This window comes from Colias croceus, chromosome 23 (assembly GCF_905220415.1).
Source record: "Colias croceus chromosome 23, ilColCroc2.1".
In the NCBI taxonomy this organism is placed as follows: domain Eukaryota; kingdom Metazoa; phylum Arthropoda; class Insecta; order Lepidoptera; family Pieridae; genus Colias; species Colias croceus.
Window position 1 is genome coordinate 4,786,388 of NC_059559.1, and position 23,196 is coordinate 4,809,583.

General features: G+C 36.4%; 2 protein-coding genes across 2 annotated transcripts; one reads left to right on the forward strand and one right to left on the reverse strand.

The window, feature by feature from the left end:
* Positions 1 to 1,444: 1,444 nt before the first annotated feature.
* Positions 1,445 to 13,652, reverse strand: LOC123702132 (phosphate carrier protein, mitochondrial-like). Its single transcript, XM_045649791.1, has 9 exons — positions 13,520 to 13,652; positions 11,612 to 11,715; positions 7,960 to 8,056; positions 5,387 to 5,556; positions 4,611 to 4,772; positions 4,047 to 4,226; positions 3,568 to 3,705; positions 2,584 to 2,715; positions 1,445 to 1,922 (listed from the first exon to the last, which is right to left on the reverse strand). The coding sequence occupies exons 2-9, from the start codon at positions 11,708 to 11,710 to the stop codon at positions 1,830 to 1,832; spliced, it is 1,071 nt and encodes a 356-aa protein (XP_045505747.1). The 5' UTR covers positions 11,711 to 11,715; positions 13,520 to 13,652; the 3' UTR covers positions 1,445 to 1,829.
* A 1,739-nt stretch (positions 13,653 to 15,391) lies between these two features.
* On the forward strand, positions 15,392 to 17,560 carry LOC123702128. Its single transcript, XM_045649785.1, has 2 exons — positions 15,392 to 16,476; positions 16,838 to 17,560. The coding sequence occupies exons 1-2, from the start codon at positions 15,514 to 15,516 to the stop codon at positions 17,330 to 17,332; spliced, it is 1,458 nt and encodes a 485-aa protein (XP_045505741.1). The 5' UTR covers positions 15,392 to 15,513; the 3' UTR covers positions 17,333 to 17,560.
* The last annotated feature ends 5,636 nt before the right edge of the window (positions 17,561 to 23,196 follow it).

The window sequence follows — 23,196 nt, forward strand, 5'->3', positions numbered from 1 at the left end:
CAATTTTGTGGCATTAAACCTTTTTTCTTTTTAAATACCAGAGATGTTACTCTAAAAATCGAAATCTGACATCTAGAATCGAATGCATTGATTACTTGTAAATAAAAATCATCATAAATTAATAAATTCGATTGACAAATGTTTCAAATCCGTATCGATTAATTCACTTTAATCGATGTTTTTAAGCAGGTTACCTCTCTTCGAAGATAAAATTGATAGACGTCAAATGTTGCCATTAAATTGGCTCGACTAATCGACTTTAGTCGTTAATGCCAACTACCTATGTAAATTTTGAAGGACGTAAACGTAAAGTCAGATTGATATAATTTCTCGTAAATGTTAAAAATTGTTATAATTCCAACGGAATATCATTGTTATGGCATAAAGCTACTTAAAAATTAATAAATAAGATTTTTAGACGCCTCCAATTCTAATTAAATGGTGACGCCATTACAAGTTTATCTCTTGAGAATAACTGTCGGTGTCTAGGAATCATCATTCGCCGCGCCGCGGCCGGGTATAATTAATTATGTATCACGCTTGGTATCATATGTGATTTAATTACTTATACCTACCAACAAAAAAAAGTGTGTGTACTTAACTACTTATGTACACGCGTTAGAAGTTATACTTCTTTGGCGTATGGAAAAAATACTAGAATATACAACTTGAACATAGTTATCAATTTTCATACCACCTAGAACTAACTTCATGCTGTTCACTCTCATCATTTTTCTCCATCGCGCCAAAAGAAGTATATAACTTCAAAAATACATACTCGCACATAATATGCTGCATAAAAACCATTTATGATGTTGACACGTGCCCGCACTAGCGGTTAACCGCAGGGGCGGCTAATCGCGCGGTTAGCCGCTTTCCATTTTAATATGCAACCGCTTATGATTGTACGCACTCATAAAAGCGGTTGCATATTAAAATGGGAAAACGGCTAACCGCGCGGTTAGCCGCCCCCGCGGTTAGCCGCCCCCGCGGTTAACCGCTAGTGCGTAAGGGCACTTAGTGTTGACAACAACGTTAACCTTGTGTGTACTACATACTGAATATGCTTAGGTAGTCTATTACAATCTAGAATCTAGATAATACTGTTGAGACCTACATTCCTTGCTAGAAAGTTAAGAATAGTTCTTGAGGAAGTTAAGTTTTTTGCAAAGCGGAAATCTAATATTCATATATGCGTCTATGGTATACATTATTTAAAAATGCCGAAGTTTGTGAGGATGGATGTATGTCTATGTATGTTTTGTTACGCTTTCACGTAAATACTACTGAATCGATTACACTAAAACTTAGCACACATATAGGTAATATGGATGAACACATAGGATAGGTTTTATCCCAGAAATCCCACGGAAACGGGAAATGTGGGGGCGTAAGCTAGAACAACTATCACCAACTCTACTCACATACAATAAAAACACACCCATACTTCTAATATTTATTAACTCTCAACTTTGGTTACACGGTAAACAATGGTGAAACAAAAAATGAAAAATAAAAATAAATAAAAATATTTTTTTATTTAAATGAAAAATAAATTACACGATTTCATACTCATGGATCACAATAATACATAATATATAGCGGTGGAGTAGAACAACACACCGTGCGGCTCAACACTCGACTCCTACCAATAACTACAATTACTATTTGACATAATTAAAATGGCGTGTGACATTTAAAAATTACTATACATCTGTACTCTGCCGTATGGAAAACACGAAATGAGTCACCAACAAAAATTGGCAGTGGAATTTGAACGCCATACATAAAAAGGTCAAATTAATATCGCCTAAGGTGTTTTTAAGTGTTTATTTTGATTTCGCGGCTTCCTCAGCTTCAAGCCTTTTGCGCATAGATTCTGGCATTTCGGCCGGTGGTGGTCTGGGCATCCTGAGCCATACCTGTGCAAAAATTAAAAAGTTAACACACGACAAAATGGCGGCAAATGTGACACGTGTGACATTTGACAACTCATAAATTTTCGTGTCCACAATTCACATCGGTAGGAACAATTGGTTATATTGATTAATCATAGTCTATATGTCTGTCTTTTTTTTATAATATAGAATTTTAATTTTGATTGAGATGCAGGTACTTATTAAAAAAAAGAAAACATCAAGGCTATTATAGGCTATATATCGTCACGCTGAGACCAATAGGAGCGGAGCACTGCGCGTAAAACCGTAGGGCCCAGCTAGTGGTCAAAAAATATTTTTTTATTATTATTAATTGACGGTCTGACCGAAATTAGGGATATTTTACAGTGAATTTTTTTTTAGTTTTAAGTAATCTTTAAATTGTATGTTTATGTATATCAACTTTTTTCGGAAAATAATGGCTTTAAACTTATTTATCGGGATTGTAAAAAAATTTAGTGTAACATTTTTTCGTTACGCGTGACATTTTTCCGTTACGCGCCATCTTTTTCTCATCCCTACCACGCGTGATTCGACGTTTTTTTGTAAAGTAGCATATAGTAAATTATTTTTTTAAAAAATAAGGTCATAAAGTTACGTAGTACACACACAAATTTTTTATTTATATATGATTAGTAATAATTACCTTGACCGCATCATAGATGAACCACTGCAGGGCAGTCAGTGTACCAATCATCACAATCCTGGGGCCGAGACCCTTCCACACTCCGGCCATGCCCAGTTTGCCAATGATCGAGCCAACTGTGGCCGTCTTGTCCTGAAATTATTGAATATTATATTAGAAAGAGCGGTATGTATATGGGTATTATATTTATACTAATACACATCTTTACTACATAGTAAAAAACAAGGAAAGCGTGGATCCATCCCTATGCTTATATCTTCAAAACTACGCAACAGATTTTGAAACAAACGCCTAAAGAATTTTCACTTCAAAATACCCGTTCAAATCAAAATCCGTTGCGTAGTTCTAGGGAAAGATACAGCTACTTTGTTTTTTATTTTATACAATGTAGTGAAAGTGAAGTATACAGGGTGTCCCAATATTGGTATACTAAGCGCGAAGGGACTTTTTTAGTTTTGCATACACTGATCACGTAAAAAATACTTTAACAACAAAATTGCGCCAAAAATTTTTTGCTAAATTTTTCCTTAAAATTCATGTTTTCTTCTCTAGCTTCGCGCAGCCGGCATATACCGCTTCGCTAATTTGAGCATTTTGTCTATGTAAACATAATCTTAAACGATAGCTCACGTGCGGGTGGCAAAGTTGGGCGGGTCGCTTGTTATGGGTGCACACAAAGAGTTTTAAGAATTCATCTATTTGAAAAAAATGCATCTGGAATTTTTTAAGTATTTTTTACGTACTCAGCATATGCATAACTATAACCTCCATTGAGTTTAGAATACCCGTGGTATACCCTGTATATTGAAAATTATATATTATGTATGTTTATCAGCCATTTGCTTTCCATAACACAAGCAAAACGCTGAAATATACATTTATTCTGGCTCCTGAGACACAGTATTAAACAATAGCCGAATGATTCATTATTTTCACCTGTATTTTTGTGTCAATAAAGATTTTTATTATCCATTTATCTCTCACCTGGTTAAGCTTAGATACGACAGTGTCCGCTGGGTGGGAGACGATAGCGCAGAACACACCAGCAATGTAACCAGCTGCGAATGTCACCACCAGTTGTTCACCCTTGCTGCATTGGTCGCGGGGCTTGGGCACCACGTACTGCGGAAAAAATGGTAAAATTACCAATTTATATAAAGCATCTAGGCGAAAAATTATAGTTACGTGGCTGGGGCACTACATACTGTAAAAAAATATAAATTTAAAAAAAACAGGGGCCGTATTATGACCTCCATATATTACCAGTCAGTTTACACCGTGACCTAAAGTGACTGGCAAATTCACATAGATTTTTTTCATTAGTTACATTTAGGTGTAAGATGTGTAATTTACTATAGTGTAATAAAATGTACATTTGTAAGCTTCAATTAATGTTAACTTATAAAATGAGACAATTTTTTTTATCGAAGTGTTTTAAGTGTTTTTTTTATTTGTTTTTTTACCTTGTACAACAGTTCGAGGGTCTTCTCGAAGCAGGCGAACTTCATCATGGTGTACGGGATCTGCCTGCCCCATAAGGGTACCAGGCCCTTGTAGAATGTACCGTAGCCCTCGTTCTGGACCATCTTGGGCCACGCCTCGCGTAATGTGGACGCGAAACCGGGCATCGTTTGGATTCGCACCTGTTTTATATAAATATGGATTATTTTTAAATATCCTACTAATGTTGTAAATGCAAGTTTATCAGGATGGATGTTTGTTACTCTTTCACGCAAATACTACTGAACTGATTACAATGAAATTTGGTAGGTAATCCCACAGGAACGGAAACTATGCGGGTTTTTCGCAGACGGGAATCTAGTAATTATATACTTAATATTATAAAGCTGAAGAGTTTGTTTGAATGCCCTAATCTCGGGAACCACTGGCCTGATTTAAAAAAAAGATTTCGGTGTTAGATAGCCCATTTATCGAGGAAGGCTATAGGCTTATCATCTCGCCGAGACCAACAGGAGCAGAGCACTGCGGGTAAAACCGCGGAGCACAGCTAGTAAATAAATAAATACCTTAGCGGCCTCCAAGGGCGATAGGGCGATGTCAGCAAAGAACTCGGCAGACGCAGACGCGGCCAAGTAAACACCAGTTCTGTATGTGTATGCAGTCTCTTCGTCTAACATGCCTGAGTAGGCCACTTTGAACACTTCGTAAAGACCGAATTTGCAGAGACCCTGTATGATAAATATAAATAAATAACAATATAACAAAAAAAGTGACGTTTTGGGGAATTTATGGTGATTTTCTCATAAAAGTGTGTCGTCACAGACTTTCAGTAGGAACAATTGGTTGATTTTTGTTTAATCATTGAGTAGATAATAAAATAGCAGAGACCCTGTAGCTTTAATAATATAATTAAATAATATAATAGAATTTTTTTTTTTGGGAGAATATGGACGTTTTTTCAAAGATTTGTGTTGTCACAGACTTAGGAATAAAAGGGAATATGCATAAAAAATAAAATGGCCTGATTTTTCTTTTAATCAGTCAATTATCATTTCTAGTAGTCCAAAAAATAGCGTTTTAAAACACTTGTAACTGTGACGCTCTCTCTACGACCTCTATTTCAAAAACATGAAGAGTTTGTTTGTTTGAACGCGCTGATCTCGGGAACTACTGGTCCGATTTGAAAAATTATTTCGGTGTTAGATAGCCCATTTATCGAGGAAGGTTATAGGCTATATATCATCACGCTACGACCAACAGGAGTGGAGCCACGGGGGTGAAACCGCGCGGAGCAGCTAGTAAGTACTAAGTAATAAGTATAAATGTTTTTTGTGGTTTTTACCTGCAGCGAGTAACCAATGAATGTAGGCGCCCACCCCTTAGCCAAACCGCGCATGCCCTCCTCCCGTACGGACACTTTGAACCCGTTGACAACATTCTTGTACTTGTCGGGGTCGACTTGGAGACGGCACTTGACCAGATCGAGGGGCACCACCGCTGTGTGGGTTATACCTGAAATTTGGGGGAATATCACTATCACTACATAGTATAAAACAAAGTCGCTTTCTCTGTCGCTATGTCCCTTTGTATGCTTAATAAATCTTTAAAACTACGCAACGGATTTTGATGCGGTTTGTAGAGGTTTTTTAATAGATAGTGATTCAAGAGATTTAGTATATAATTTATTAGGTTTTAGGCAAAGCGGGTGAAACCGCGGGCGGTAAGCTAGTTTAGTATATTTAGTTTTATATACTCCTTTCGATCGATTAGTGCTTCTAGACGAAGTCCAAGAATAAATAGGTATTTGAGTTTAAGTTTATAGCGTTTAAACGTCGGTATAATAATGACTAAATCGCGTTTAAAACCCGTTAAAATCTTATTTCTAAACGATATATATAGCCAAGCGATACGTGGATGGAATACACAATATATACATACGACATAACTTATTTTGATACACGCATTTCTTAGTGACATCTTTTGGCACATACTATCAAATACAAGTGCAAGTGATTTAGATTTCATTGTTATAACTATATTTAGAAGTTTTATTAGTAGTAAAAACAATGAATATAATATACTACTATATTATCTCCGCCCGCGGTAAAAACCCGCGTCGTCAATGAAAAATCGTCGGTCCCCGTGGGATTTCCGGGATAGAACCTATCCTTCATCCAAATCGATTCAGCTGTTAAAGCGTGAAGAAGAGAGAGACATAGTAATAGCTCAACGGCAAAAAGGTACTGACATGATTTAAAAGGGCCACTAGAGTTTCTTGCCGGTTCTTCTCTATAGATACTGGTTTGCGAATCGGTGGAAGTCTAATCGAATAAATGTTTGAGTTGAAAGTTTTTTCCATAAGAAAATCAGAAAATTCGGAACAGAAATTATATTATGTAAAAAAAAGTTATTTTTACGTATAATTAAATGTATACTAATATTATAAAGCTGAAGAATTTGTTTGTTTGTTTGAACGCGCTAATCTCGGGAACTACTGGTCCGATTTGAAAAATTATTTCGGTGTTAGATAGCCCATTTATGTCATCACGTTAAGACCAACAGGAGCGGAGCAATGCGGGTGAAACCGCAGGGAACAGCTAGTATAAACATATAGATAAAGGAATGAGTACGAAAATCTGTAGATAACCAAACACTTGACAATTATATTTTATTACGTTACTCTTTGAACTTGAATATTACTATATCAAGGTCGTATGTTTATCTAATCTATCAACTGCGTAATCAAAGCATACTGTAACACATTTTAGTACATTGGCTTTTCATATAATTGGTCTATAAACTAATAATATCTGACGAGTTTGTCTGAACGTGTTTAACTCAGAAACAACGGGTCCGATTTGAATAAGGATTTCACTGTGAGATTAATAGATAGTCCATTTACCGAAAAGGTCAAAATATTTTGCCTAAAAACAGCAAACAGCTGATCCGATCTGTATAAAATTTGGTACAGAGATATAGATAGATTATTTTCTGGACTAGCTATGCCCCGCGGTTTTGTTCGCAGAGCTACGCACTTGTCGGTCTTAGCGTGATGATAGCCTATAGACTTCCTCGATAAATGGGCTATCTAACACTGAAATAATTTTTAAAATCGGACCAGTAGTTCCTAAGATTAGTGAGTTGAAACAAACAAACTCTTGAGCTTTATATTTTATAATATTAGTATAGATTAGTATATAGGCTACCTTTCCTCGGTTACAAGAGTGGCGCCGCGTGACACAGCTAGTTAAGTTCTAAAATATACTTGTGTAATAACAATCTATGAATGTAAAACAACATTATTATTTACTTTTCTACAATAATTAGCCCAGTTTCAAATGCGTGTTACTAAGGCTTGGCGAGAAGCCATTTTCATCCACATCACCTTGACGGCATTGCGTAATAATATTATACAACAATAATATTCGAAAAAGTGTGACAATACAAATATTTTTTTGAGTAATTTTACGTTTTCGAGGCCAGATTCGAACATACGTCTTCAAGAGGCGCAAAGACTTAATTACCTTTAGGCGCGTTGAGCCTTGAGAGTAAAATTTCAAAGTCGCGTCATGGCAATACCGTCTCGCCATGGAGTAAGGCGACGATTCTGGTATCTTTGAATCTTGCCAAAGATGTTTCACTTCTGACAAGTGTGCACATACGCTCTTCTTGTTTTTTCAAATCTACAGATTCATATCTATACTAATATTATAAAGCTGAAAAGTTTGTTTGTTTGTTTGAACGCGATAATCTCAGAAACTACTTGTCCGATTTGAAAAATTATTTCGGTGTTAGATAGCCTATTTATCAATTAGACTATAGGCTATAAATCATCACGCTAAGACAAACAGGAGCGGAGCAATGCGGGTGAAACCGCGGGGAACAGCTAGTATATAAATAAGTTCAGTCACTTACCGCAAGAAAGGATACCGCCCAAGCCGCACAGCGCGAAGTATTTGGTCGATCCGAACTCGCACGAGTCGCCCTGAGCAACGGAGGCGGCCATACCTCCCTTGAAACGGGAAAATAAATAAAAATAGTAAAAAAACAGCAAAAAGAAATACTTTTTTGACACATGGATGTGTGATATGTATATTAAAATATCATTTCATATAGGTTTATGCACAAAACATTTTAGATTTTTATAAAAAAAAGTTGTGTAGTTGCACCACTTAAAATTATAATGAAAGAGCGTTAAGCGGATATTCATGTTTTTTGTTTCGTTGGATTTGTCTCTGCTTAGCATAGTAAAATCGAATTAAAAAATAAAGTAAATTACTTGGACAGAGCCGGAGCGAGCAACTATATCACTATCACTACATAGTATAAAACAAAGTCGCTTTCTCTGTCCCTATGTCCCTTTGTATGCTTAAATCTTTAAAACTACGCAACGGATTTTGATGCGGCTTTTTTTAATAGATATTGATTCAAGAGGAAGGTTTTAGAATATAATTTATTAGGTTTTAGACAAAGCGGGCGAAGCCGCGGGCGGTAAGCTAGTAATATATAAAACGTTTGCAGTTTTGTCTAAAATACCTTGTCCCAAATTAAAAAAAAACTGTTCTATGAACTATGTAGGAAAAAAAGAACGATTTCAATTTTCCGCCTAAAACTTTTTTTAATGTTTAATCTGTAAGTCATTGACAATTTTATCAAACTTTGCCACAAGGCTATTAAAAATTTCCAAGAAGCTTATATCTAATACACTGGAGATTTCGGTATGAACATTGACGTGTAACAAGAAAATATTGCCCAGTTCATGTTTTTTATCACTTTCACACCTAACTTGGTATTGCCACTGTTAATACGAAGTTTTCCCAAGGCTACTATGTATGCTGTAATATTCTGTGCAAAAGGTTAGTTTTTGTACATGAGTTTGTTGTTAAATTGCCAACAACGTCATTCAGAAGCATTGTTGGATGAGACAATTATTATTTATGCTAAATAAACTAAGTATCTGAATCAATTATTAAAAAGCGATACTCCCTGATTATGGGTAGTCACCATAATAAAATTGTAGCAACTCTCACTTTGTCAATATGGCATGTGTGTCAAAAAAATTGCGTCGCTTCGAATATTTAAGTTAATATTGTTGCTTATTTAATGAATATTTTCCGAATATAAAGAATGCATTGTATTGTGCAAAATTGCAGAAGTGTTTGGACACCAAATTCTGGCATAGAATTTCACAGGCAAGTGTATATTTACGTTATTTACAATATTCCTCAATACTCCTGCATTTACCTGTTTAGAATCATTTCAATGGCAAAAATTGTCTAATTTAGCATCATTTTAGTAAGCAGTCATGTTAAATTTGTTATTTCCCTAATACTTTATCATTTTTCAACAAGTTTTCAATAAACAGATTTAACAAGTAAGGTAACCATGATGACGAGTTTTTATGGATAGCGAAGAGAATATATTGTAATAACAATATTATGATGAAAATTTAGAACACCATTTTAAAGATTGTTACTAGTAATGAAACACATGACATCGGTATTGCACTCACATGTAGTTATAAGATTGTTCGTTTTTACATTGAAATTTATACTTTTTTAACTTACCTCATATTTTTTTGTTTTACGTATTTCAGCTAAAATAAAAAGAAATATATGTGCCCATCAAGGTTACTGAGGATTACGACCCAGAAAAAAATACCTTTTGAAAAATAAACTTTGTAAAGTTAGCTGAAATTTGTGCAAGGCTGCTAACTATCATTCTATACCAATTAAAATTGTATGTACCTACCTATAAAGTATGACCATAATATTATAATATAAATACTGTTAAAAATATATGTCGTTATTATTTATAGACCATGATTTTTAGTTTTTCTATTTTGAAAAATCCTGAATTTACAAACCAGCGTGGTCACTCGACAGAAAGAGACAAATAACATGACTGACGTCATTGAATGTCATAGTTTCTTGTTTCAAGTTAATGGTCATAGTGCAATCTCCAGTGTATTAGAGGATATAAGCTTCTTGAAAATTTCCATATAGTGAAAATAGTGAATAGCCTTGAGGCAAAGTTTTTTATCAAACTTGAAATCGAGAGACTGATAGAACACTAAATAATAGTTTACTTAAGGTGATCTCCTTATTTTCAAGGGGGTTGATAACTTTGTACATCCTACTTCCTACTAATATTATAAATGCGAAAATTAATGATTCTGGATGTATGTGTATCCGATAACCAATACAATGAAATTTAGCACACATATAGAGTGCAACTTGGATTAACACATAGGATAGGTTTTATCCCGGAATTACCACGGTAACGGGAACTTTCTTTGAAAAGGAAAGCTAGTTTTATTTACATAATGTCATCTACACTAATATTATAAAGAGGAACACTGTTTGTTTGTTTGTTTGATTGTAATGAATAGGCTCATATACTACTGGACCGATTTTGATGAAATTTGGCACAGACAAATTGGCACAACATAGGCTACTTTTTATTGCGAAATATGTACCACGGGCGAAGCCGGGGCGGACCGCTAGTTATATATAAACAGCTAATCTTAGTCCAAGTAGCAAATCCAACAACAACAAAAAAAATAAAATCCGCTCATTGTTCTATAGTAAAAGTGTTGCAACACAACTTTCTTTATTTTAACTACACAGTACACATTATTATAATTAATATATAAAAGCCCTCAGATCTCATAATCTATTGGTCACAGGGTACCACCACCGGTTCGCAGACACGCTGCTGTCGCCAGCAGTGGTGGTCACACACCTTCCGCTAGCCGGCCACACCCTCAAGCATGAGTTCTCATCATCGGGCTATAGTTTCTTTATGTTGTTTAATATGGTGTTTTAAAAGTAATCTCTATTTTATATATTTAAAATCATGTTATACCCACACACACACACGCGCACGCACGCACGCACACAGTCACTCACTCGCACACATACATCTTCACACGTATTATATTTGTAAACTTTAGTTAAGGAAGAGCGGGTCCTCCTGACTTTTGGTACTAGGAGGACTCATCCATTTTCTGTCTTTGAAAATTGTGTGTATGAAATAAATATATTTTTCATTTTCCTTTTCATGTTATCCCTGTTTATTGAGAAAAATCAAAGATATGATGTTACAGACATTTCTACCAAAATTGCCGATCATGTGAATAAAGTAATATATTTTGAGACATCCAAATAATAAAAATATATAGGTACTTTAAAAGCTAAATATCTCTTATGATTAATTATTAAAAGTTTCTAATGATTATTATCTATAAGTAAGTTATAACTAAATATTATTTAAAACGTATTTCAAAATCTTAAAATCAAAAGTTACCTACCTATATTAATATTTTATACCAGAGGCCGTACCTCTTATATCCAGACAGTTTACGCCGTGAATTGAACTGACTGACAAATTCATATTATGATTGCAACAACCATCCATAGTCAATAACCATTCAATTTGCCAGTCAGTTCACTTCATGGCGTAAACTGTCTGGAAATAAGAGGTCATAATACGGCCTCTGGAGGAATAAAAATAAAATGTAAATTGAGTTAATTGGTGGAAATCTAATGAGATATATTTAAGTTACCTGTTCCATAGGTGCGGCGATGGCTGGTTCGCAGTTGGCCGGTGAGAGTGGGCCGCGGAACGGCGAATTCCGCGCCGTTTCCATTAAGGATGAGAACATTGTTACTGAAAATAATAGAAAATGCAGCTTGTAGTATACTCTTCTACTAATTAAGTGTACTTTAATAGATAAAACACAACTATATGGGAGTTTTGCAAAAAACTATCCTAAAAACTCAGATCAAAGATCAGAACCCTAATATTTGGCCAGTATAGATATTGTAATAATCAAAATATGTAACTATATTTCATTATTCAAATAATACTCATCATAATATATTGTATTCTAACAGTTCACATAAACATTTTATCTATACTTAATATTATAAAGCTGAAGAGTTTTTTTGTTTGTTTGAACGCGCTAATCTCGGGAACTACTGGTCCGATTTGAAAAATTATTTCCGTGGTAGATAACCCCATTTATCGAGGAAGGTTATAGGCTATATATCTTCACGCTACGACCAACAGGAGTGGGACCACGGGGGTAAAACCGCGCGGAGCAGCTAGTACATAATATTATTCATATAATTCTAGCCAATTATTAATTGGTATCAAAATTGTTCCGAACTTATGGGGCCACGGGTTAGTAGAAAGTTTTAAAAGCCCTCAGATCTCATAATCTATTGGTCACAGGGTACCACCACCGGTTCCCAGACACGCTGCTGTCGCCAGCAGTGGTGGTCACACACCTTCTGCTAGCCGGCCACACCCTCAAGCATGAGTTCTCATCATCGGGCATTTTATATCTATGTGACATCTTATTTATTTAACGCTTTTGTCTCTTATAATATCTTTACTAATATTAAAAAAGCTGAAGAGACCTGTCTAGGCAAAATTAAAAATCAAGCCTAAATAGTACAAAGAAATAGTTGGTAACTCAACCAAATTTGTATGAAAATATTTTAAAAAGTAAATATTTCTTTAAAATTACTTGCAAATTTTTTATCTCAGATAGGTAATGGCGTCTTATTTTATTTAAACTTGGAAAATAAATATGTATTTATATATAGCAATGTTTTTAAAAAATTATAGTTATTACTAAATAATGTAAGTAATCAATTCAGTTCACTCAAAATATAATTTATCTTTATGATATAAGTAAGCCTTTAGATAGTGGTGCATTGCAGTATTATTGACACATATTTGATTGATGTAAATTTATTAACAAAATAAATTTTTTATGGGTTAATATTAGTACTGAAAATACATCTTAGACCTTAGTCCTATCCATTTACAATACTATCTAATTAACAATAAACATAATTATTGTATAATATGCTTAAATGCTTAATTAAATTAAGATAAACCAATTTATCAACGAATGATTTGATTTGCAGCAATTTCTAAAATTCCTTGTTCTAGAAAGAATTTAAAAATTCAAAAAGCAGTAAGTATTCAAAAAAAGAATCCTCTGTCAAAGTTGTAAAAGTGACATGAGAAATCCGAAAAAAAAGTTTAAAAAGAATTCAGTCATAGCTTCGGCTTTTGGACCAACAATTTCAACTGAAAATTGTAGTCAATATATGTGCTTTCAAATTGAAACTGGCTAAATCTGATCAATACTGAACGGCATTGGGTGGTTCTCGGTAACATCGTTAACTTTACATTATGTCACAATTTCGATATTACCAAAAGGCGAATTACATCAAGTAGAACATGCCGCATTATCCAGAATATGCTCTTTTTAAATATTATTTAATAATTAGTACAAGGTCACGTGCAAACATAATTCCATCAGGTTACGTAAGGTAAATTATAATCGAATTTTCAATAATTTTATGACTTATAGCAATGATAAATGTGTAATACTAGCGGGTGTACGAGTTCTTAGCCTGTATATAAATAAGAATATATTAAAAAAATAACTTACATATCTTATATCCTGTGGAAACTATGGGACACACACCTCACCGCGCTTGCAGCACAGTGACAAAAGGAAACGACGACGACGCTGACAGCGCCATATCGGAAGTTACATAATCACGTGGAAACTATTGACAAGCGGTGAACGCTGCACAGATTAGATAAAATAATGTTACCGTATTATAAATTTTAATAAAAGCATGCTTTGGTAGTTCGAAAAATTTTTTTTCCGGCTGGCGCCTGTGAATTAATCCATACTAATATTATAATTAATGCGAAAGTAACTCTGTCTGTCTGTCTGTCTGTTACTCAATCACGCCTTAACTACTGAACCAATTTGCATGAAATTTGGTATAGAGATATTTTGATACCCGAGAAAGGACATAGGCTACTTTTTACCCCGGGACATAGTAGGATAGGTTTTATCCCGAAAATTTCACGGGAACGGAAACTATGCGGGTTTTTCTGGGTTTTTCTTTGAAAACGCGGGTGAAGCTGCGGGCGGAAAGCTAGTAATAATTATAAGATGTTTAACATACATATTATGTAATTAGTATGTTGCAAAGTTGTATAATATGTACTGGATATTTAGAAATTTTCTTTCCGGATCACGTGAAATCTTCGTGAAATATTGTTTAGGGAAATATTTTTAAATAGATATTGCCATTCCTTATTATTATATTTAGGCATTGTTATAATATGATAGCATAAAAGTTCTATCGTTAATATTTAAATAATTACTCACCCAAAAGTATGTTTTTAGAGTTAGAATTCTCACCAATCGGGGCCCTGCTCGACTCCATCTTGCCCAGCCTGCCAATCATACCAATCTCAAAAAAATCTCTCTGGCTAGATTTACGGACATTCACACAGGCTGTAATGTTATTTATAATTATTGTGGTATGAAATGATAATATAAGCGCAAATGAAAGTCTGCGGCGTTGGCCGCATAAACAACCTCTACCTCATAGGATTTTCGGTGTCACTAATAAGTAGGTAGTTCGTTATTTACATAAACAATTTTCATCTGAAATCTTAAGCAATTTAGGGGCACCCGTATACGGGCCGCTTCAAGCAGTTGAAATCGACGGCTTGAAGCCGCGACCATGCGATGAACTATAGACATTCATACACTACCGTACACATGACTGCTCGAGCATTCGCGGCCGCTTCAAGCCGTCAACTGCGCGGTTGGACGACCGACCGCTCAAGCAGTCCGTGTACGTCGCTCAGCCGTTTACTGCTTGAGCTGCCGGTGTACAGGCGCTCTTATAATATACATATTTCATAAAGAATTTTTGACATAATATACCCTCATAGGAGGCCCGCCGCCCGATTTGCAGTGGGAACATTATTGGCTGATGATGATGATGATAAGAAGTTAAACATAAGATGCACCATAATATTAATTTTAAGATTAATTTATATTCAACTTTTCTTCAGCAATCCTTTCGCGTGTCACCCTAGTGTCACCATTTGACTTTCTTCTTGTTTATTTTTTTTTTTATTTTAAACAATTCTTCTTAATTTGTGGTTCTTAATTATGAACATGTAGGCCAAACAAATGAGGTCTAACATACATAATTAATTTTATTTATTAAATATTAGAAATATTCCTTCTCTTTAGTACGTTGAAGTGAGAAGGTATTATTTTCTAATGATTAAGAATAAATATTTTTACATTGCATATTTAGGTAAATATTTATCGTCTTTTTGCACGTTTAGGTCACGGATTAAGGTCTATCTGGTTCTATCAATTTGTCATCAATCAAATGTTGTCATAATCGATTGATAAACAATCAAAACATACTGGTAGAAATATACTAAAATTTACAAAATGAAATTTAAAAATTATCATAAATTCCAGTAATTATCAGATATGAATTTACTAGGCTTGAGCAACTTCAGCTTCACGTTCTACTGAACATTCCTTAAAAACCACTAATTCTTTTCAGTTAAAACAATGGTACCTGGTAGGTACATGCAGATAATTCGATCCTCATGCCACCACGCTGTCATAGAAAGAAATGCGGCAGAAAATACCCCCATGCATTTGTATCTTCACCACGACCATGTGTTGACAGCCTGCACCTACCTCTAGACTTTTATCTTCCCCATCACATGTTCTACCCACCACCGTATTATCACGCACCCTTCATAAGGCACGAATACATTTGCGAATGTCCCGAAAGCCCCACAGTAAGCGGTCACAGTTCCATAGATTACATGGCAGCTAATCATAATAGACCTGATGATAAACACAAAATATGCCCGGGAAATTGCACGCCACCTGAAGTTACTGATCCTCAATATGATCAATTAGTTCACAATGATAATAGAGCACAGAGACACGCACAAGTACCGTATACACCGTCAACACATAATGTACAACCACCGCAGTGTCCTAATAACCCAGAGACCTCTGTAAGAAATGATCGCCAGAGATACGTAGAAAAAACTGATCAGCAGCATATAAACTTCGAAGAAAATGAGTCTGTCTTATACCCTCATAGTACATACCAACAGATGACAAGAGCGCAAGAAAGAACTGGCTATGAAGAGCAAATTGACTCATATCCTAGAAGAGAAAAAGAAGTACCTATAGGAGAGCGGAATGCTACATACGCAACACTAGAATCTGATCCAGGAACGTATAGTTCACTTCGTCCACTGACCAAAAATCCTGATGCAAACGCTCAACTTCATCATTCAGTTAATCCTTCTTCTCAACAAATTGATACATCTGGACACAATAATTTTCAAGGACCACCTCCTCAATATACAGATTCTATAGACGTTTCACTACCTCATTATTCCCTTCCACCTAGTTCCTGCTGTAAAAACTCTCGTTTCTCGGATTCACAAAGAACATTTAATTCTGAACGGACACCAAGCCCGCAAAATAATTCTGGGTTTAGACGTTACCAAGATTCCACTCCTGACCCAATAAGAAGATTTCAAGATGTAAGTTGAATTATTTATTTTGATACGGGTCAATGCCCACGTAGGTTCATGCAATAAAAAACGAAACCTAATGTTAATCTACTTAGTGGCATTGTGTACTTCATATTATAATACGTCTTCTCTATTTAGTAATATCGTTAAAATCGTTCATAACGTGGCTATAGCCAGTAGAACACTTCTTTTATTCTTCATGATGTTGATGAGTCGATAAAATATATTTAATCAAAATATCTGATGTTATTAATTGTAGTATTCGTTATCTGGTTTCTATACAATCCTAATTTGCAAGAAAACAACGGTTTTGTGACGAAGTATGCAAGGCATTGACCGAATAATGAGTAAGTTATTCTTTAAATTTCAGAGTACCATAGCACCTCGATACCCGATGGCATCCGATTCTAATCCACCTCCATGCTGCGCAAAGGCATTTAGCCAAAAGAAGGACAATAAACCACCTCTGTCCAAAGGTATGAGTGGTGCTCATAGACCGGGCTTCGTTTTCAATGAAAATACAGACCACACACATGATTTATCTGCTAAAGGGTGTATGTCCAACGGGTCGGGTTGCACGCACGGCATAACCAGCATAATGCCAAATGCCACACAGATACAAGACAAGATACCACAGCTAGAGGAAAAAACGTCTACATGTTCTTGCAAGCAGAGTAAAAAGGTTCAAAAAGTTGGGCCAAAAAGTAAAGAAAAGAAAGAGGCTGGTACTGAAGTAAGTCACTCAGCTTCGAATTTGAGAAACAAGAGATTTTGTTCATGTAGGTATCCACCTGCGTTCGGACAGTTTAGTTGTTCTGGGAATATTACGGGATCATGCATGTGTAATGAACAAAATTTCCAATAGATTTAAATTTTAGTTTAGACTGTCCTAGAGATGATTTTAGTCTTATTGAGTTTTCAAGTGGCTACATTTAAAGTTATAAATTAAAACAACTTCAAACATAATATTTTATTATCTTATCTGTGTCAACTTGAATTGGCGGGAAATAGAAAATAATCTTTTATTGCAAACAAAAACTTGAAAATTCAAAAATCAAAATATCTAGTACTTATGCTGGTTTTTAAAACCAGTTAAAACTTAAAACCCATGATTCTGAACATTTGTGTCTTACTATTAACGAAAAATAAAACTCACATATTTTGTAATTATAACATGTTTTAATAAAATAATGCACAATAATTCCCGGATATTGTTATTCTTTTACTTAGATGTAACAACAACTTTTAAGAACTAGGTTTTATTTTTTTTCACATTTCAAAGTTTTTTGGTTTTGCGTTTTAGTCTTTACATTTTTCTTGGGCTTCGTTTGACGTTTGTCTGTAGGCTCTACATCTGTAAGTTAGGAAATTATTATAAAATGGTGCATTTCTACATTTTAATAGATTAACTAACTTCGAAAACAAGTTATACGAAAACAGCAATAAATTAAACAATATTTTTAATTAATAACTAGCTATCCGCCCCGGCTGGTCAAAGCAATGCAATGGTGACACAAGTGATAACTGCGTTAAAAACAACCGACTTCAAACTTGCACTTGCAACATTTACAAATACAGACAAAAATGCTCATAAAATAAAAACTACTGGGCCTATCCGAATAAAATTTTTATGGGACCAATTCGACTCCATCCCGCATCGAACAAAAAAGAATCACGTAAATCGGTTCAGAAACCTCGGAGTAATCGGTGTACATACATAAAAAAAACATACCGGCCGCATTGATAACCTCCTCCTTTTTTTGAAGTAGGTTAAAAAAGGACTCCCCGTCAGAAAAACAGCAACCGTTATTAAAATGTATTGCTGCACTGATTTTCAGAGGAGACCACATAAATAACTAGGACCACATAAATAACTTTTAGGGAAAATACCTATATCAGACCACGTCAACTTGTTGGGAGGTTTATCTGAGGGTTTATCGTGACTATTTTGATCTGAAAATCTATACTTATACCACAGACTAACTTATACTTTTAATATTATAAAGCTGAAGAGTTTGTTTGTTTGAACGCGCTAATCTCGGGAATTACTGGTCCGATTTGAAAAATTCTTTCGGTGTTAGATAGCCCATTCATCGAGGAAGGCTATAAGCTATATAATTATCATCACGCTAAGACCAACAGGAGCGGAGCCACGGGGGTAAAAACGGTCGGAGCAGCTAGTGTTTTATAATTTCTTTTGCTTTCCTGCTGCTTCGCTCGTCTTCATTTTACATTATCGTACTACCCGTTCCTCCTTCAGTTTCCACCGCAAAAAGTTTATCTTTTGTAATACTAGCTTTCCGCCCGGCTTCGCCCGCGTTTTCAAAGAAACACCTGCTTTGTTCCCGTGGGATTTCCAGGATAAAACCTATCCTATGTGTTAATCCAAGTTATTATCTATATGTGTATGTGTGCTAAATTTCATGGTAATCGGTTTAGTAGTTAGTATTTGCGTGAAAGAGTAACAAACATACACATCCATCCTCAAAAACTTTCGTATTTATAAATTAGTGGGATAGGATAGGATTTAGTTAGTCTACAATTCAAATATTTAAATTAATGTTTAAATATCCCTTGATGTATCAAAATGATAAATGAGTTAAACAATCAACCAACAATATTGTAAGCTTATGTAGGTATTTTAAAGCAACGGCCGTTTGTTCGCTTACACGAGTCAGTCAATTACCTGATTTTGTTTTGTCATTCTGGAGCGTTCAACGTGAGCACGAATACTATAAAACTAAATAGATATTAAGATATCAAAGTAACCATGTAATTTCTCCAACTGTGACCTCAGAGGCTGTATAAATACTCGTATAGGATGTTTATCATTTGCAAAACCATGTTTCGTCATGTCAACTGAAGCTGTTTCCTTGTAACATATCTTCTGGAGGAATTTCTTGGTTTGAGCTGACATTGTACTATTATGGGCATGGCCTTGCTTGCGTTTTGTAGCCATATTGAAGTTATACTTCTTTTGGCGCGATGGAGAAAAATGATGAGACTGAATTTTTACGCTGTAGGTACGCGCACACCGACACCTAAATTTAACAGCATGAAGTTAAAGTTAGTTCTAGGTGGTATGAATTGATAACTATGTTCAAGTTTTATATTCTAGTATTTTTTCCATACGCCAAAGAAGTATAACTTCTAACGCGTGTACATAAGTACACACACTCTTTTTTAATTTAAAACTTATTTATGGACTTTTCTTAATAACTTTTCATTAAAACTTTATAGGTAGGTATTTAAAAAATAATATTTTGGATAGGTTTTAGAGGTGCATGTTGTGACAGTATAATCAATTTTGAAGTTTTTGTCATGCTCTACGAGTTTATCTATAGTTTGATAGAATTTTTATAGAGGTAAAGAGGAATGTTATAGATTCTCTTATTTCAACCGGGACAATGTGGCTTCGTTTTTGTGGTGTATTTAGCATTCACGTTACATTAAGCCCGGCCGAACACGGACTGCTCGAGCAGTTAACGGCTGAGCGACGTACACGGACGTACTCGGTCGGTCGTTGACTGCTCGAGCTGTTGCTACAAACCGCAGAGTTGACGGCTTGAAGCGGTCGCTGCTTAAGCAGTTCGTGTACGGCAGTGAATGTCTATAGTTCATCGCGCGACCGCGGTCGCCACAGAGCAAGTGCGGTCGCGGCTTCAAGCCTTCGGTCTCAACTGCTTGAAGCAGTCCGTGTACGGCCGCCCTATTACTTTAAATCAGGGGGGTTACCATGATGTCATATAGCAGCAATTTACTAATGTTACTAAAGATTGGAGAACATATATTTGACACGAAAATCGAATTATTCATAACATGTGGGTACCTTAGTAACATGTAACTTAAATAAAAAAATGACTAAGTAAAATAATGTTGTTTTTGGGTCAGTAAAAAATAAAAAAATGTTGTGTGGTTTTATGAAACCACGGTAAAAGTGAAACTTAGGCACAAAATTATCGTATTTGTACGATAATTATTATAGTACGGTTCGACCGATGCATTTTGGTCTACTCGAAGGAGCGGTCTACTTGGTCTACTCGGTAATAGGTATGGTCTACTCGAAGGAGCGGTCTTATTGGTTTACTCAGTAATAGGTTTGGTCTACTCGAATGTGCGGTCTACTTGGTCTACTCGGTAATAGGTTTGGTCTACTCGAAGGTGCGGTCTACTTGGTCTACTCGGTAATAGGTTTGGTCTACTCGAATGTGCGGTCTACTTGGTCTACTCGGAAATTGATGTAGTCTACTCGGAAATTGGTGTGGTCTACTTGGTCTACTCGGTGAAGGTACGGTCTACTTGGTCTACTCGGTGAATGTGCGGTCTACTTGGTCTTCTCTGTGAAGGTGCGGTCTACTTGTTCTACTCGGAATTTGGTGTGGTATACTTGGTCTACTCAGTAATAGGTTTGGTCTACTCGAAGGTGCGGTCTACTTGGTCTATTTGGTAATAGCTAATAGGTATGGTCTACTCGAAGGAGCGGTCTAATTGGTCTACTCGAAGGAGCGGTCTAATTGGTCTACTCGGTAATAGGTATGGTCTACTCGAAGGAGCGGTCTAATTGGTCTACACGGTAATAGGTTTGGTCTACTCGAATGTGCGGTCTACTTGGTCTACTCGGAAATTGATGTAGTCTACTCGGAAATTGGTGTGGTCTACTTGGTCTACTCGGTGAAGGTATGGTCTACTTGGTCTACTCGATGAAGGTGCGGTCTACTTGGTCTTCTCTGTGAAAGTGCGGTCTACTTGTTCTACTCGGAAATTGATGTAGTCTACTCGGAAATTGGTGTGGTCTACTTGGTCTACTCTGTGAAGGTACGGTCTACTTGGTCTACTCGGTGAAGGTGCGGTCTACTTGGTCTTCTCTATGAAAGTGCGGTCTACTTGTTCTACTCGGAATTTGGTGTGGTATACTTGGTCTACTCGGAATTTGGTGTGGTATACTTGGTCTACTCGGTGAAGGTGCGGTCTACTTGGTCTACTCGGAAATTGATGTGGTCTACTTGGTCTATTCGATAATAGGATTGGTCTACTTGGACTAATCGGTGCGGTCTACTTGGTCTACTCGGTAATAGGTTTGGTCTACTCGAAGGTGCGGTCTACTTGGTCTACTCGGTAATAGGTATGGTCTACTCGAAGGAGCGGTCTTATTGGTTTACTCAGTAATAGGTTTGGTCTACTCGAATGTGCGGTCTACTTGGTCTACTCGGTAATAGGTTTGGTCTACTCGAAGGTGCGGTCTACTTGGTCTACTCGGTAATAGGTTTGGTCTACTCGAATGTGCGGTCTACTTGGTCTACTCGGAAATTGATGTAGTCTACTCGGAAATTGGTGTGGTCTACTTGGTCTACTCGGTGAAGGTACGGTCTACTTGGTCTACTCGGTGAATGTGCGGTCTACTTGGTCTTCTCTGTGAAGGTGCGGTCTACTTGTTCTACTCGGAATTTGGTGTGGTATACTTGGTCTACTCAGTAATAGGTTTGGTCTACTCGAAGGTGCGGTCTACTTGGTCTATTTGGTAATAGCTAATAGGTATGGTCTACTCGAAGGAGCGGTCTAATTGGTCTACTCGAAGGAGCGGTCTAATTGGTCTACTCGGTAATAGGTATGGTCTACTCGAAGGAGCGGTCTAATTGGTCTACACGGTAATAGGTTTGGTCTACTCGAATGTGCGGTCTACTTGGTCTACTCGGAAATTGATGTAGTCTACTCGGAAATTGGTGTGGTCTACTTGGTCTACTCGGTGAAGGTATGGTCTACTTGGTCTACTCGATGAAGGTGCGGTCTACTTGGTCTTCTCTGTGAAAGTGCGGTCTACTTGTTCTACTCGGAAATTGATGTAGTCTACTCGGAAATTGGTGTGGTCTACTTGGTCTACTCTGTGAAGGTACGGTCTACTTGGTCTACTCGGTGAAGGTGCGGTCTACTTGGTCTTCTCTATGAAAGTGCGGTCTACTTGTTCTACTCGGAATTTGGTGTGGTATACTTGGTCTACTCGGAATTTGGTGTGGTATACTTGGTCTACTCGGTGAAGGTGCGGTTTACTTGGTCTACTCGGAAATTGATGTGGTCTACTTGGTCTATTCGATAATAGGATTGGTCTACTTGGACTAATCGGTGCGGTCTACTTGGTCTACTCGGTAATAGGTTTGGTCTACTCGAAGGTGCGGTCTACTTGGTCTACTCGGAAATTGATGTGGTCTACTTGGTCTATTCGATAACAGGATTGGTCTACTTGGACAAATCGGTGCGGTCTACTTGGTCTACTCGGTAATAGGTTTGGTCTACTCGAAGGTGCGGTCTACTTGGTCTACTCGGTAATAGGTATGGTCTACTCAGTAATAGGTTTGGTCTACTCGAAGGTGCGGTCTACTTGGTCTACTCGGAAATTGATGTAGTCTACTCGGAAATTGATGTGGTCTACTTGGTCTATTCGATAATAGGATTGGTCTACTTGGACTAATCGGTGAAAGTGCGGTCTACTTGGTCTACTCGGTAATAGGTTTGGTCTACTCGAAGGTGCGGTCTACTTGGTCTACTCGGAAATTGATGTAGTCTACTCGGAAATTGGTGTGGTCTACTTGGTCTACTCGGTGAAGGTACGGTCTACTTGGTCTACTCGGTGAAGGTGCGGTCTACTTGGTCTTCTCTGTGAAGGTGCAGTCTACTTGGTCTACTCGGAAATTGATGTGGTCTACTTGGTCTATTCGATAATAGGATTGGTCTACT

What these genes read in the sequence shown, in the direction of transcription:
- LOC123702132 (XM_045649791.1), bottom strand. Translation starts at nt 11,710, where the DNA reads ATGTTCTCATCCTTAATGGAAACGGCGCGGAATTCGCCGTTCCGCGGC. An exon ending in GGGCGGTATCCTTTCTTGCG is followed by an intron (nt 5,557 to 7,959) that starts GTAAGTGACTGA and finishes CCCAAATTTCAG; the next exon opens with GTATAACCCACACAGCGGTG. An exon ending in TCATCTATGATGCGGTCAAG is followed by an intron (nt 1,923 to 2,583) that starts GTAATTATTACT and finishes ATTTTTGCACAG; the next exon opens with GTATGGCTCAGGATGCCCAG.
- LOC123702128 (XM_045649785.1), top strand. Translation starts at nt 15,514, where the DNA reads ATGCCACCACGCTGTCATAGAAAGAAATGCGGCAGAAAATACCCCCAT. An exon ending in CAATAAGAAGATTTCAAGAT is followed by an intron (nt 16,477 to 16,837) that starts GTAAGTTGAATT and finishes TTTAAATTTCAG; the next exon opens with AGTACCATAGCACCTCGATA.